Below are 16,026 nucleotides of genomic sequence, written 5' to 3' on the forward strand. Positions count from 1 at the left end.
AGATTGTTTCAATTAAAAGCTCACAAACAAACCAGCGTGTGCACATGAATCAGTCTGTGTGTTTATCTGTAGTCGTAGAACAGTGGGAAGAACCTCAGAAGGCTGTGAAACAGGATGTTTTCAAAGGTCTTCCCCCTCATAAGAGACAGTGACAACATACAGGATGTGTTTTTAGGCAGAATTCAGTTTATTTGTGTCATTTTCTGTGGTCAGCAGCACGTTTTAACGGTCCACTCGGGGTGCTTCCCTTTACGCTAACGTCTCCTCACAGAGAGAGACGAGGATGGAGGATCTGCAGCTGGGAAACGAGCTCCTTTAGTCTATAGAAGTCACTAAAAGTTTGTTTTGTTGCTCTGAGCTCCCACAGAGACCTCCTTTCTCCTCATTACAGCAGTTACAGACGCCACCTGGTGACAAAGAAAAGTCCGACACGAGCCTTTAAATAAAAATGATTTATTCTCTTTCAATATAGTTTTGTTCTATCATAGCAGAAAAGAGCCTCCACGTCACTCAGTGCTAAAACCTGGAACCGGATCTCCAGTCACTGCAATCGTCTTTTTCAGCCACCGCACGGCTCGATGCCGACAACAGTCACTTTGTGTGAGGAGAAAAAACAGATTCGGGGAGTTGGGAGGCCCGGAGGGGAGGTTCTGATCCGATTGGTTTGAGACTCAGACCGAGCAGCGCTGATTTCACCCGGGCCCTGGTGGGAGAAGCTTCGTCCGTGCGTGTTTGTGCTGCAAAAAACTGACATCTTGCTCCAGTATGGCTGTTGATGTGGAGGCAGAGGTTTCTGCCACGAAAAGGTCACAAGTTGAGGTAACAAAGATTTTTCCTGAAGGGGAAACAAAACGGAACCGTCAGCCGTCAAATAAAACATCTGCAGGGTGGAAAAATAAATAAAAATTATCTGCACTTTCAGAGTTTTCAGAGGAACCAATCAGATGGGAGGGGGCGGGGCTTCAGATGGCAGGGGGCGGGGCCTATCCCAGCTGTCACAGGGTCACACAGAGACGAATTAGAGACGTTTAGAGTCAGATTAAGCTAATGTGCATGTGGGAGGAACCAGCCGGGATTTGAACCAGGAACCCTCTGACTGTGAGGCGACGGTAGTTTAAATTTTTAACCAACTTTATGATCCTGAAATGGCTCCACAGGCTAATTCAGCACCTGCATCCTGGTCAGTAAAAGCTATAAGAAGCTTTGAGAGCCTGAAAGCTGCACCAGCAGCTGCAGATAGTAACAAGTAAAGTTTATTTCACGAGTTTAAAGGTTTAAATCACCGAATGAGTGTAAATTACCTGCTGTCCGGTTATCATGTTGCATTGGAGCTGCTTATTGCCTTTGTGCCGTCCGTGTTGGCGTTCGCCTGTTCCTTCACCACAGGATCTGAGGGACAAACACACCGTCAGATTATCTGCGGCGACACCAGGAAACACGGCTCTGAAACGCTCTCATTCGTCCACGAGCGGCGAGTCGAAGCTCGAGATTAGCTCGGCGCTCAGGTGGTACTCACAGAAGTATGGGTGCCGCATGGCCTCGGCCGCCGTCAGCCTCTGCTGGTGGTCGTAGCGCAGCAGCTTGTCCAGCAGGTCCAGAGCCTCCGGACTCACCAGGTGCTGGTTCTCTGATTGGATGAACTGCTCCCAGCGCTTCCGTGTTTGCCTGGAAGCACACGGACAACATCGAGTGTGCAGATTTGTACACGACAGACATAAATGAGGGGATTTTGGTTAAAGTTTGGACTCGTTCTGATCAGTTCGTTACACTGAAAGAACCCAGCAAAATAAAACAAACGCTGCAGGTCGGGTCGGGTCGGGTCGGGTCGGGTCGGGTCGGGTCGGGTCAGGTCAGGTCAGGTCAGGTCAGGTCAGGTCAGGTCAGGTCAAGTCAGGTCGGGTCGGGTCGGGTCTGGTCGGCAGCATCTTATCCTGTCATTCTGCTCAAAGTTCTGTTTCAACGTGTTCTGGTTCTGATCGATGAACAGCTAAAAATCAGCTAAAAATCCCATTGGTTTCCTCTCAGGTGGAAAGGTACGGAGGACTGAAACTGCCACCATCCAAAAACAAAAACATGAATAAATGCTGCAAAAAGTAAATAAGAAATTCATTTATGCAAAAACAATCAAGTCAAGTTTTCATTTTAACTGGAACATGTTAAATTTATTTGGATTTATTTTGGATGATGGCAGTTTCGGGCTTCCGTATAAATGTGACCCCGTGTTGATGCGGCTGGTTCTGGTCGGATTCTGTGTTGCACCGGATCAAAGAACAGCACCGAACACAACCCCTCGTTTTAATACTGAAAATAATCAGATTCCTAATTTAACAGAAGTTTCCAGGTAATTGTTGGTTATTTGCTGCTTATTAGTCGAATATTTGTTGGATATTTGTCGAGTATTAGTAAGGCTTTAGTCTTGGTATTTGTCGTGTATTTGCTGGTTATTAAGAGAATATTTGTTGGGCATTAGTCTGGATATTTGTCGAGTATTAGTAGGGCATTAGTCTTGGTATTTCTCAGGATTAGTAGGGCATTAGTCTTGGTATTTGTCAGGATTAGTAAGACATTAGTCTTGGTATTTGTCATGTATTTGTTGGATATTAGTCGGGATATTTGTTGGGTATTTGTCGGGAATTAGTAGGGCATTAGTCTTGTATTTGCTTGTTATTAGGAGAATATTTGTCGAGTATTAGTAGGGCATTAGTCTTGGTATTTGTCAGGATTAGTAGGGCATTAGTCTTGGTATTTGTCATGTATTTGTTGGATATTAGTCGGGATATTTGTTGGGTATTTGTCGGGAATTAGTAGGGCATTAGTCTTGTATTTGCTTGTTATTAGGAGAATATTTGTCGAGTATTAGTAGGGCTTTAGTCTTGGTATTTGTCGTGTATTTGCTTGTTATTAGGAGAATTTTTGTTGGGTATTAGTCGGGATATTTGTCATGTATTAGGAGGGCTTTAGTTTTGGTATTTGCTGGTTATTAGGAGAATATTTGTTGGTTATTTGCCGAGTATTAATAGGGCCTTAGTCTTGGTATTTGCAGCTTATTAGGAGAATTTTTGTTGGGTATTTGGTTTGGACCCGCTCAGAAACCCGTCTGACACCGATTGGAGTGAATCGGAGCGACTCGCTGCTGATACTCACTGTCCCAGCAGGTCTTTGAAGCGGGTGTCCAGTTCTATGTGATACTTGTGCAGATACCCGAACAGCTCGTCGGTGCCGAGGACCTTGGCGATTCGAACCAGCTGGAGAGCATGAATTTGGGTTAAAACAGCGTCCAAACCATCAGACATTATTTCTGAACCGGAGGAAACAGCAGATGGTTAGTGGGCTGAGCTGGGGGGGGGGGTTCCTATCCATTTATACAAAGAGGAGGCACCAAAGGTGTTTAAACCCAGATTAACCCCTTTCTACAGCAGCCGGTTTCAACCCATTTTTAATCCCTCTATTTAATGCTGAATAACTCATGTTAACATCACAGAACCAGAGTCAAACATAAACTGAGTAAAAACCTTTCCTGTCTTCTAATTTACATCAGAATGACTTAATTACAAGCTGCAGCATTTATACATTTAAGTTCCTACACATGTGTCTCATAACTCAGAAAGCTCCATGATTTCTATGATAAAGACATCAGCATCTGCTGCTTCACATGTAAACCAACAGTAAGTCCACCGGGGGGCGCTGTAGAGGTGCGTTACGCTGCTGGACCTTTGATTTAATGCCACTTAAAACAATAACTCAAAGAGGAATGAGCTCAAAAAGACACTAATGTGGCTTTAGTGCATTTCATGTCAAGAAGAAAAGGTTTCATAGGTGAGGATGCTCTTTATTCAGAGCTAAAAGCCACGAAAGCTTGGAATTAGTGCCGATCATACCTGGTCGTAGTTGTCTTGGCCGTGAAAAAACGGCTCCTTAAGGAAGATCATGCTGGCCAACATGCAGCCTAAACTCCACATGTCCAAACTGTAGTCGTACATCTGCACACAGAACAGGTGAATTAAACATCCAGAATGTTTTCAGAGGCTAAAACGGCCGAGTGCTGCAGAAATCTGCGATTACCTGATAGTCCACGAGCAGCTCAGGGCCTTTGAAGTAGCGCGAAGCCACCCTGACGTTGTATTCCTGAGCGGGGTGGTAAAATTCAGCCAAACCCCAATCTATGAGACGAAGCTGCGGCACAAGAAAACGCTCATTTATCGGGTTTCCTTTGCCGAATCTGCTCAGTGTTCAACCCTTTTTCTGTGGGTTCCAACAGCTGGAAGCTAACGCTCATTATTTCCTGCACATCTAAAGCAAACCACCCAAAAACAGAAATACTGTGACTGAGAAACAGAAGTCTGCCCATAAGTGGATTACAGGCGTGAGATATAAGCTGGGAAACACCTTCAGATCATATCTTGATGCCTTTTCAAGTCCAAATGTGTTAAAACAAAACAAAAAAAACAGCACAAATAATGAAGATTGTAGTTTTTACTGAAATTATATCCATGTCTGCAGAAAAAGGCTCCAAACTGCCCACAGAAACGTCAGATATTTAACGTCAGAACCTTTAAAAAAGCTGAATTTTCTTCATTTAAAGCTACAAACAAACAGCATTTCCATCCTTTTTTTGTTTTTTAACGCATCAGCACTCAACGAGCTAATCTGCAGCGTGCACAGCAGAGGAGACACGTGCACTTATTAAAGCCTGTGAACAGGACACGGACGCTTTTAGGCTGCAGATATGGAGAAATCACAGCTTCGAACGCGTTTATCTGTTTGGGGAACTTTTGTAATAAAAGAAACAAAACAAAACCCGGTTTTTAAATCAGGAAAATGCTGATCAGCGGAGAACCGGAAGGCGTTCGAAGCGAGCTCCTCATCGTTGAATACTTTAACAAAAACAAAACCACAACGATCTCTTTTTCAGGTAAAAATCTTCTGCTTTAGCCTCCATTCAGAGGCGTTTTTATTAGCTTTAAAGCTACTTTGTGGTAATCAGGAGGAGAAATTATAAGCACACTACGGTGCATGATATGGAGGGAAGAGCACCGAAGCATTTGATCAATTACTAATAAGAAGAAATAGAGGGTGCAACATTAACATCAGTGCTTTACAGAGCCAGGAAACAACTGAATTCACATAAAAGCAGGAGCAGCACCTTCCTCAGCTGGTGGTCGATCATCACGTTGTGGGGCTTCACGTCCCTGTGCATGATGCCCATACTGTGACAGTAGTCCAGAGCCTGAAAGGAAGAGCACAGATTCATTCAGCTAATTATCTGCTCTGCAGAGCTGCTTCTCCATCCAGATGTGCAGAAACGCCTGGTTCCCTGTCTATGCTCAGCTTTATTGGGTCAAACAGGCTGACGGCGAGCAGTTGTGGACGCACTCGTTAACTTTGGTCGGCGGCACAAAGTCAGCAGAAGGAAAAGGTGAACAGGCTGCATTTATAAAGCACTTTTCTGATCTTATTGATCACTCAAAGCGCTTTGAGACAGGAAGTCACACTCACGCAGCCCTTCTTTAAGACTTAAAGGTGAAGCACCGACACACTGATGAAAAGTCCTGCTGCAGGACGCAGCCTGGGCATCGAACCACACATTAGCTTACTTTTTAAGGTGTTTTACCAGCTAACTTTAAAGGGGAACTCCAGTATTTTTAAACCTTATTTCTGGCATGAAATACGTTCATCTACTCACTGAGAACAGTTTGGTGAAAGTCGGCGTCCTTCGAAAGATATTTAGATAACTGGAGATCCATATAACGGAGTGAACGGGGCTTAGAGGATGCAGCCTCTAAATAAGGCATTATCTGTCTTTATTTCACCAATACTTTAAGAAGAATGAATGAATGAACGTGTGCTATAGCTCTGTTAGCTCATAGCTGCTGTGTTGTTGTTATTGGCGGCTATCGGGGGGCTTATAGAGGGCTTTCAACACACTTTTCTACTGGGATGATGTCATCGACGCCCCCCTGCAGCACAGCTTATTCACTCCGGTAAGAACGTCCATCTTACTCAAAGTTGTCATCAAAATCTGATAAATATCCTGCCATGTTGCACAAAACTATCAGCAGCAAACTCTGTGTGAAGTTAGCCGACTGTCACAGAGCACGGAGTGAATAAACTGTGCTGCAGGGGGGCGTGTGGATGAAGTGGTCCCAGTAGAGTGCCTGTGCAGAAATCCCTCCGTTAGCTCTCCTATAGCTGCAAGTAGCCACATAACAGCAGCTATGAGCTAACAGAGCTATAGCACACGTTCCTTCATTCATTCTTCTTAAAGTATTGGTGAAATAAAGACAGATAATGCCTTATTTAGAGGCTGCATCCTCTAAGCCCCGTTCACTCCGTTATATGGATCTCCAGTTATCTAAATATCTTCTGAAGGACGCCGACTTTCACCAAACTGTTCTCAGTGAGCAGATGAACGCATTTCATGCCAGAAATAAGGTTTAAAAATACCGGAGTTCCCTTTTAAAGAAAACGTGTTGCTGTTTCATATGTGGAAGACACATATCGACCTGTGTCAAAGTGATTGTACGAATACTTGTTTTATGTTTTACTTCTGGGTAGAAGTTCTGTTTTACCCTGAGAGAACAGGCCTTGTATCTCCATGAGAGTTTCCTGGATAAACAAAGGAAATGAATAAATATATGAATGAATAAATAAGCTCGTAAACCACAACAGGATCCATCCGTTGTGCTTAAATGCAGCGTACTGACGATATAAGAACACAATCAAATAAACATGTGTCCATGTGCACATAATTCATGATGTTTTGCAGCTTTACACCAGCTGAAAAAGCCACTTCCTCCCACTCTTCAGTTCCACATCGAGGACACAGTCAGACGCTCTGCTGAGAGGCGCTTTTCTGGTCCAGTTACTAAAATAAAACGTGTAGCATCAGTCTGAGCTCCATGTGGAGGTCAGTCGAGCGAATCAGAGGTCACCGTGTAACAGTAAAACATTTATGAATACATCTCACAGCTTTTACTTCAGAGGTCCTGTTGAGTTTAAACCTTCTTAACAAACTGCTTTGAGATGATAAAAACCAACACGACAGGGACGTGTTTACAAATTAAATTCACCTACATTTCAAAACGCTGTGCATGCGTCACTGTGGCCCACACTCTGGTTTCAAATTACATCTGCGATGCAAGATGGAGGCGCCCGCCTCATGTTTGAAGAGTGGGAGGAAGTGGTGACGAATGTGTTTATCATCAACAGTGTTTAACCAAAGAGAACAACACTGAACCACAGACAGCAGTAAAAACATCCTGAAAAACTACACTTTTTCTGTGAAAGAAGGTGATCTAACGGTGATCTGCATTTTTATGCGTCTATTATCAAATAAAGCTCATCACAAACCCTCTAAAACTGTTTTTACGACATGTGTCTCACCGCTTGTGGTGGAGTTTTGCTTTTACTCCAATAAGTGCGCCCAAACAGGTTCTTAAAGCAAGATTAAACCTGCCAAAACAAGTCAATCAAATGCTTTTCCACTGGCAGCATCAGTGGGTTTATCCTCTGGCTACAACTTATTCAGAAACTACAACCAACTCCCAGATAATTATAAAACTGTCTCTGATAAGCACAGCTTTCATATATCAGGTTTATTAACTGAAGTCACAGTATTTCCAACATAACGACCTGGATTAGCTGTAATTTTCTCCTCTTGAATTCAGGCAAACCCGAGGTTATAAAAACCAAATGATTTAGTTCCTCTTGATGGTATCCATCTAGCCTCCGGTTCGACTGTGAGAAACCAGGACCAGGACTAGTCTTCTAACTCCCACATTAAACCGGTCAGTAGAGCTGACTCTCTTTGTCTGCTGCAGTCTGTAGGATGCAGCGTTATGTCACCTGTATGTTAATGTGGCGACACGCTGGTCCTGTGGGATGGAGAGGTGTTGGACCTCAGAGCACCGATGATGAACCTGTTGCTACAGGCAACGGGAGCAACTTTAAAAGGTGACACAACCCTGGGATTTTTTGCTCCTCTTTGTTTGAAAGTTTCTCATTTAATGAGCCGTTCTGATGATCATTTCTAAAGTACGTCACTAATTAAGTTGGCTCCGCCTCCTCTGCTAAGCCCCGCCCACTCACATCCACCCTGCTGGACGGGTGAAGCCAGCTTCAGGTGGAAATGTTCTGCTGTCAGCTGCACTGAGGAGCATGCATCTTCCATCCAGCAGCAGCCTCAGAGGATATAAGAGCCCAGTGGATAAACTATATCTGAGGCTAATGTTCCAGCAGAGTTAGCTAAAGACTGTGAATGTGCAGCAAACACTTTTCATCCCACTGTTTTAACAACTTGGTCCAGTTCAACGCTGGACTGAAGGAACTGAGCCACAAAGAGGATCAGTTCCAACTCTCAGAGCCTGAACTTCAGAGCAGGGAAATGGAAGCATCTGAGAAATAACTCCTCATGGTTTATTTATGGATTTATTTCTTCCTTTAGCAGCAGCTAACGCTAGCAACTAAAGCTAGCAGCTGACGCTAACAGCTTAGCTAATGCAGAAATAACTCCTCATGGTTTATTTACTGATTTACTTCTTCCTTTAGCAGCAGCTAACGCTAACAGCTAAAGCTAGGAGCTAACGCTAGCAGCTAACGCTAGCAGCTTAGCTAACGAAGATGACGTACACCAACTTCTGAGGAGTTATTGCTGTTCCTTTCTGAAAGATGAACATTATTGTTCCCACATTACTTTGTTAGCTGAAGCTTTCTGGTTGAACGGTTCCGTTCTGTGACTCAAACAACCTGCAGCTGTGTTTAAGGTGTGTTTCCAACACAACACCGGTCCTCTCCTCACTCTCGCTGCTACATTGAACACTGTGCACCGCTCTCGGTGTGTTAATGTTACATTATCAGCATGTTTCAGGGTTTAGCTCTTGCTAAGACCCCCAAAACAAAGAGGTGTTAAGAACAGGGCTGAGAGAGGAGCCACTGTGCTGCCTGTCTCATACGTCCCAATAAGACCTCAGAAAATTGTGTCAAACAGTCAAAAAGAGCATCATGTGTCACCTATAACTGGCCAGTTTTAGGCTGTTTAAAACCTGTTAAAAATCTCTGAACTTTGAACTCAAACAGTCACATCAAGGCTGTAACCAAATCAGCTTTTTATCACAAGGTTTAGAGAAGCTCATCCATGCTGTCTGGTTCTCTCGGGCCTACAGTTACCCACAGAATAGACTTTAAAGTGTTGCTGGTGGTTTAGAGAACAATAACGGGGCCACAATACATTTCTGATCTGAGACGCTGAGCTCTTTATGGGGCAGTCAGCTGGCAGAAGCTCGAGTTCCATCCAAACGGTGTGAAAATGCCTTCAGCTACGATGCAGCACACAGATTAATAAATGCAACCCATCGACAGCCACTAATAACATTAAAGCTGGTTTCCTGTGCCTTTATTCAATCATACATTTTACCAAACAGATCAAATTAAATGATTAATCAGTGGTTTCTGCTTCCTGAGTTCGTTCTACTTTCTCATCTTTACTTTAACTCAGCTTCATGTCAACCAAAAACACGGTGAAGGTAAAGGAAGCTTACCTTAAGAAGCTCATACATGTAGAAACGGATATCATAGTCTGTTAGCTTCTGATAAAGCTCCTGTAGACCAAATGGAACACATGTGTAAAACAAATCATTTCAGGGAGTCAGATACATGGTTACAGAGGCTTCTACACAGCACTAACTGGAGGGTTATGCATGTTATTAATAATGGTCATAAATGCCTTTGCGTGAATGGTAGTTCTGCATGTAATGCCGGCCAAACTCAAGTACCTTAAAATCTGTGTTATTGATGTACTCAAAGACAAGCGCTGGTGTTCTGGACTGCAAAGAGAGGACAACACACAGCTTAACCGAGGACAACAGCAGAAAGGTGGAGATCATTAGCATGACCGGATTAACCAGGCTGACATGCCGACATGCAGAGCAGCAGGTTTCTGACTCACCACCGGGTCTTTGACCGTGTCCACCAGGCGGATGATGTTGGTTCCTCCTCGCAGGTTTTCAAGAATTTTGATTTCTCGCTTGATCTTCTTCTTCTTGACAGGCTGAGAGTGAAAACAGGTCGCAAAGATTCAGTCGGGCAGAGCTAAATTAAACAATAAATAGGGAACATCCGTCTTTTGAAACCTGGACGCAGGAATATCTAAAATAACTCTGAAGCACACGGAGGATTCATCAGTCTCACCTTGAGGATTTTCACCACCACTTTTTCACTGTTGGTCACATTTATGGCCTCAAACACTTCACTGTACTTCCCTCTACCGAGTTTACGCACCAGCTGATAGTTGTCTTGATTGCTGAAAATAGCGGAGAAACATTTATAAGCACCAATAAAACGAAACATTTGAACACGCTGACCACAGTGGGTTGAAGCTGCAGTGCTGAGCTGTACCTCCAGTTTGGCACGTGTGCGTCGTAGTCCCAGTACTCCCTGTTCTTCTGCGTATTCACGTCGGTGTACACCCGAGCCTTGCTGCTGGCCGGCGTCGATCCGGGCATCGCTAGCTTTGAGGCCCCGTGTCGGGGACCTTCGCCTTCCTTTGAATGCTTGTTGGCTCGATACTCGAAGGCAGCGCACCGGCTGTGCAGACTTTGAGGCTCTAGGATCCCTGCGCTGTGCTTACCATTGGCTTTGGCTGCTTGTGCTCTCTGAGGAAAGGCGGCGGACCGGTCCGTTGCAGCCGCTGTGCAGACTGACAGAGCTACGATGACCGACTGAGTGAAGCCCCTGAGAAAGATTTTGGGCAGGGTGGGATGAAGAACCGCCAGCTGCAGGGAAACAGGAGGGAAGCATCACCTGGAAGTTTATATCCAACCAACAAACACCTGAGCAGGTAAGAACTGCCAAGCTTAAATGAGAATAAAGTTTACACTTTTTAAACCATTTGACACCAGTTTACCATTTGTAGAAGCTCCACTATATTTCCTTCAATTTAAATGTTTAATCTTGAGCAAATAAGGCCAGTGAGCTTGTACTTGTTCAACTGATTCTGAACATCCGGGTCAGTGTGAAGGATCAAAAGAAAACCGGCCACCTGAAGGGTCTTTGTGTTTGTTTTGTGCCTCACTTTGTGTAAATGCACACCGGGTCGTGACGGGACTTTTGGAAGGATCCTCATTTCTAAACTTTCTCTGCTGGTAAAGATGAGAAACTGCAGACACAATAAGAAAGCTGAATACATCGATGACCATGTAATTCAGATATAAATAACCACCAAGTCTCACCATCCATATAAACCTTTCATTTGGAGATAGGATCAAAACTTGTAAAGCATTACTTCCAACATTAAAAAGAGCTAATTATTTATCTATTTTTGTCTCCCCTGTGGTTAATTTTGTTTCTCTTGGTGACTGTTATTCCCGTTTTGTGACCATTTTTCTTTAACATTACAAATTTCTGTAGATTCTCGTAATTATTTTCCCTCTTTTATGATCATTTCATACAATCTGGCGTCTTTGTGGTCGTTTTGTAGATCCATATAATTTTTTTAATACTGATTTATTTCTTTAGAGTTATTCTGGACTATGTTTTATATATTTTTGCTGGTTTTGTGACTCTCTTCGTGTCATTTCCTATTTAAGGGAATCCTTTTGGCCGTCCCGTTTAACTCTCCATCACTGCCTGTTCCGATTCTGACTCCAGGTTCTTCTGAGCCCACGACCCGTTTCTCGTAGACCCAAAAGCTAGTTTACAGTCCGCCACACCCAAAACTACTGGCTATACTTTTTATTTACGAGAGATTAGTGGTGTTAACTTTCAGCTCTTCATCACTAAACTCTCTCGGGATTTGTGAGCATCCCTTACGGTACATTCATCTAACGCTAACTAGGCTAACTAGTAACGGTAACCTGGCTAGCTTACTTAGCATTAAGCCGTTCAAATATGGCCCACTGCAGCTGCATTACACAAAATTTCACCAGGTGAACCCGTACGTTTGTGTAAAAGCAACATGTATAAAGCGGATTAAGCATCAATAGCGTCGTTTTAGATTAAATCCAATCAATAGCGGTGCTAAAGTTAGCCGGCTAACCTCGTCGTAGAAAGCTCGAGCTCGGAGGAAGTCCGCCCGTCATCAACGGTAGTTAGCTCGCGAGCACCAACGGTCCTTTGATATTCGTGCAGTAATGCGGCCCCAATAGGTCCGAGGTGATCGATAAATTGTAAAATACTCGCAGAATGCGTGACTAAATGGTTCTGACAGATGGGTGGTGGTGGTGGAGGTACATCCAGCAGCGGGTCGTTAACAGAACCAGGATGGTCTTCCCTCTGCAGTAAACATCACCCGGAAGTGAACCGACCAGAAACGGGAGAAGATATTTAGAGTAAGTAAATAAACATGAACATGATTTACAACCCTGTGTTCATAAAGATGTGACCCTGTCTAAACTGGAAATGGAAGCCGAAATGCTATTAGCGTTACATATATATATATATATATATATATATATATATATATATATATATAAAAATAAAGTATCAACATACAATACAATGCTTGTATTATTATTATTATTATTATTATTATTATTAGGCTACTACTTGATAAAAAAAAATTTAATTCTTCAATACTTTGGGGCCTTTTTATTGTTGTATTTTACAAATGTTTTCACTGGGTGTTGTGCAAGAACCCAAGAAGGTCAGTTCACAAATATTCAGACTGAAATAGTTCATGTTCATAGTTCACAGTCCCAAAATTAACTAGTTGTGTTTAGTTAAGTTTCGTCAAATACTCGAAAAAATGATTTATTGCCCTTTCCTAAGCTCTTTTCTTTGTCCCTGTTGGAAAACATCATGAAGTTAGCATAATTATTCTCTTCTGGTGTTATGGAGTGCTCCTCTATGTATTTATCTATTTTATTACCAACCATCAATAGATACGCAAAGTTAAACTGTGATGGGGGGGGGATCATGTTTTTTAATGCATAGCCTACTTTATTTAACCATTTTTCACACACCAATTAAAACATATCAGCAAGCTGAGTCCCAGAGATAAATGCTGGGTTCCTGTTTGCGAGAGAACTGGTTTTAAAATCTTAAATTCCTTAATAAACAGGCTCCAGCTTACTTTGTTGTTCTGTTAAATGCTCATTCCACAGCTTGAGAGCTGCAGTCAGCAAACAAACCTCCTTGGTGCGTCTATAACCAACAAAAGGTGACCGAGCTTTTGCAGTGAATAACAGTTTTGAGCAATAACATCACTGCCAAAGACCCGTCTCTTTTTCTTAGCCTTTCTTTTGAGAGAGTATTAGTCATTTTTGTTTGATTCCTGTGATTTTAAATGTACTATATTAATAAAGATGACTTGACTTGACAGTGATTATCACACCAAAGGCAGCTCCAGCAGACAAGTAATCGTCCTACTGAAGTTACATTAATTGTAAATGTTGCAAATATATCCGTGACTGGAGCAGAAATCATTGCAAAGTCGGTGGCTTTTCAGTGGAGTGCACACCTGCAGGTTGCATGCAAGCACAGTTCAGCAATGCACCCAAAATAACTGCAACCACCTCACGATATTAGTCAAAAACAGCTCCGCTCCGTCTAAAACTCAACGAGAATATGAACGCATGAACGCACTCAAACAGGACACTTTAGCACCTGAGCGTTTGCTGTAAAACATGTAAGAGCGTGTTTTTGGTATCGTGTTGCTTAAATAAGGAAGAACTGTCTTTAAAGAGACTTAATTTGCATGGTAGTGCTTCTCTAAAACATGTACCAGTCAGTGCTGTTACATTTTTTTATTTTATTAATTAACCTTTATTTATACAGGTAAAATCTCATTGAGACTCAGGGTCTCATTTGCAAGAGAGACCTGTTTTAGGCAGGCAGCAAAACACAAAGTTACAGATTAACTGAACGTACAAGAGACAAAAACAAAACAGGAACATATGATAATAATAATAAAATTAAAGAAAAAAGGAACTAGTTAAGTACAGAACATGTGCAGACCCCCACTGACTGTCTCACCAGCCTTCCTACAAGTAATTTGAAGTCCTCTAGTGAAATAAAACTGGACAGCCTACATGAGCGCCATCGGATCGGATTAATGGCTCAATTACAAAAAGACTGAGTTATTCAGCTCATGTAGACGCCTTAATCTGACAAGGAAACGGATCGGATTAAGACCCCGAGATAACTCGATCCAAACGTGCACTGAACGTGCACGTAGACGACAGTGGATCGGATCGAGCGTTCTGAGCATGCTCCAGATTATTTCACCTGGAAGTGGAAGGAGACGATATTCCTGTTGCCGTCAGAAAGAAAGAAACAACGCGATGGAGAATGCGCCGTTTGGCATCTTCTGTGCCATAACCAGCTCATCACAGATGGGAGAGGGACGCAGCTTCATCTCGCTCTGCGTTCGCCATCTTTCTGAATGCCTGAGTTTGTTGTTGTTGGCGGTGAAGACGTCAACAGGAAGTGGCTCTATTAGCGATAGCTGAAATGGGGACAGCGCCACCTATCGTACCGGGGTATGACACGCTTTGTGCCAGTGATTCCATTCATTCACCGCCATATATCCAAGGATAATTACCCTCAGATAAGGAGCAGAACCCAACTGTAGCTATAATCCAGTTAATCTCATCATGTGGACCCACTGAATGATCCATGTTTAAAGGTTTCTTCCCAGATGATAGAACACCCCCACATGGCCAGAGATGCTGGCCTTTAAACTGTGTGTGGGTAAAGAGTTGATGGTCACAAATGAACATAAATGTGTTTCACACATCAAATGGAAGAGACGGCACAAAGTCAACTCAACTCCTATTTAAACTGGGAGAATGTTGGGTGGAAGCAGGATTAAGTAAACAGCACGCTGCAGGGCTCGTATGTAAATTACTGTCCAAAAGGCTCAAGTTTCTTAATATGTTGCCAGAAAAACAGGATGCAGCAATTTACTCAAACATGTGCAAAGAATTACCTCAGCCTTTTCTCCCCGTTTCCCTTCCTTAAGAATGGCTTCTTGACAGCCACCCTTCCATGGAGACCATTTCTGATGAGGCTTGGGCCAACAGTAGATGGATCAGCTGAAGGTCCAGATGCATCTCTCAGGTCCTGTCAGGTCTTTGCTGGATTTTTTCCTCTTTCTTAAGGACATCACTTTCAGATCCTGTTCATCTGCTGTAGATAGTTTTTTAGGCCTGACACTTCTTCTTTTGTCCTCCACTTGTCCAGTTTCCTCAAATGTTTTAAGGACACACTGCACACCATGCTGAGATATGCCAAGTTTTCAGCTAACAGCTCTTTGGGAATCACCTTGTTGCTGCAGAAATCGTATTTTCTGTCTGTCAAACTGTGTTTTCTTTGCTGTTTTTCATAGATGCAACTAAAGAAATGGGAACAAATGATGTGTCTTTGTAACAATGTGCCTAAAGATCCAATTTAAAATGGCTTCTTTGCTAAGTTGTCTGTTCTGTGTCGACACAACACTGGTTCATCCCTTGAGTTAGGAGCCTTTTTTCTGCCTGAATGGTTCATAGGTCAGAGTTAAGTGGCTTAACAGAGAAAAAACACATCAGGTACAAGAACTGGGCTGAAAATGAGTGAAAAAGCAGAAAATACCCAAAGAAAAAAATTGCTCAGACTACTTTCAAGGTTTATAAGAAAGTCTGGCTGCTTGGAAGTAAAATCTAAAGAAAAGAGGTCTGGATGAAGACTTCTGCACACGACTGTACAGTTAGTGTCATTATGTTTGTCATACTTCCTGAACACAGGGAGCGTTTGTGCTTTATAACCACAGAACAGCTTCTCACATCAGCACATATAACCACTCCCTCTGCCCCTCAAGATGTGAAACAGCAGAAAACAAATGTACCTTTTTTCAGCTTCACATGTTGGCACTAAATAAGAAACTAAACATTTAATTTAGATTACAAAGGGAAGCCAAAGAATCACCAATCGGAGGAATTAATGATCCAAATGAGAACCAGTACAGTCCTCGATGTGCATTAGTTAAGCTCAACCAGACTTTTCCATTGATAACCAGAAAATAACAGCAGCTGTGACAGAAACAATGCACCTTAC

The 16,026-nt window shown here is 42.8% G+C and overlaps 1 protein-coding gene across 1 annotated transcript; it reads right to left on the minus strand.

Moving 5' to 3' along the window:
- Window positions 1-437: 437 nt before the first annotated feature.
- On the minus strand, window positions 438-12,292 carry LOC140301441 (casein kinase II subunit alpha'-like). Its single transcript, XM_072379882.1, has 13 exons — window positions 12,032-12,292; window positions 10,393-10,769; window positions 10,186-10,297; window positions 9,944-10,045; window positions 9,771-9,821; window positions 9,537-9,596; window positions 5,144-5,227; window positions 4,063-4,173; window positions 3,879-3,980; window positions 3,145-3,245; window positions 1,517-1,665; window positions 1,302-1,389; window positions 438-835 (listed from the first exon to the last, which is right to left on the minus strand). The coding sequence occupies exons 2-12, from the start codon at window positions 10,497-10,499 to the stop codon at window positions 1,316-1,318; spliced, it is 1,053 nt and encodes a 350-aa protein (XP_072235983.1). The 5' UTR covers window positions 10,500-10,769; window positions 12,032-12,292; the 3' UTR covers window positions 438-835; window positions 1,302-1,315.
- Window positions 12,293-16,026: the final 3,734 nt, after the last annotated feature.

The sequence above is a fragment of the Leuresthes tenuis genome, unplaced genomic scaffold (genome assembly GCF_036924035.1).
Source record: "Leuresthes tenuis unplaced genomic scaffold, fLeuTen1.0.hap1 SCAF_2, whole genome shotgun sequence".
NCBI classification, from domain to species: domain Eukaryota; kingdom Metazoa; phylum Chordata; class Actinopteri; order Atheriniformes; family Atherinopsidae; genus Leuresthes; species Leuresthes tenuis.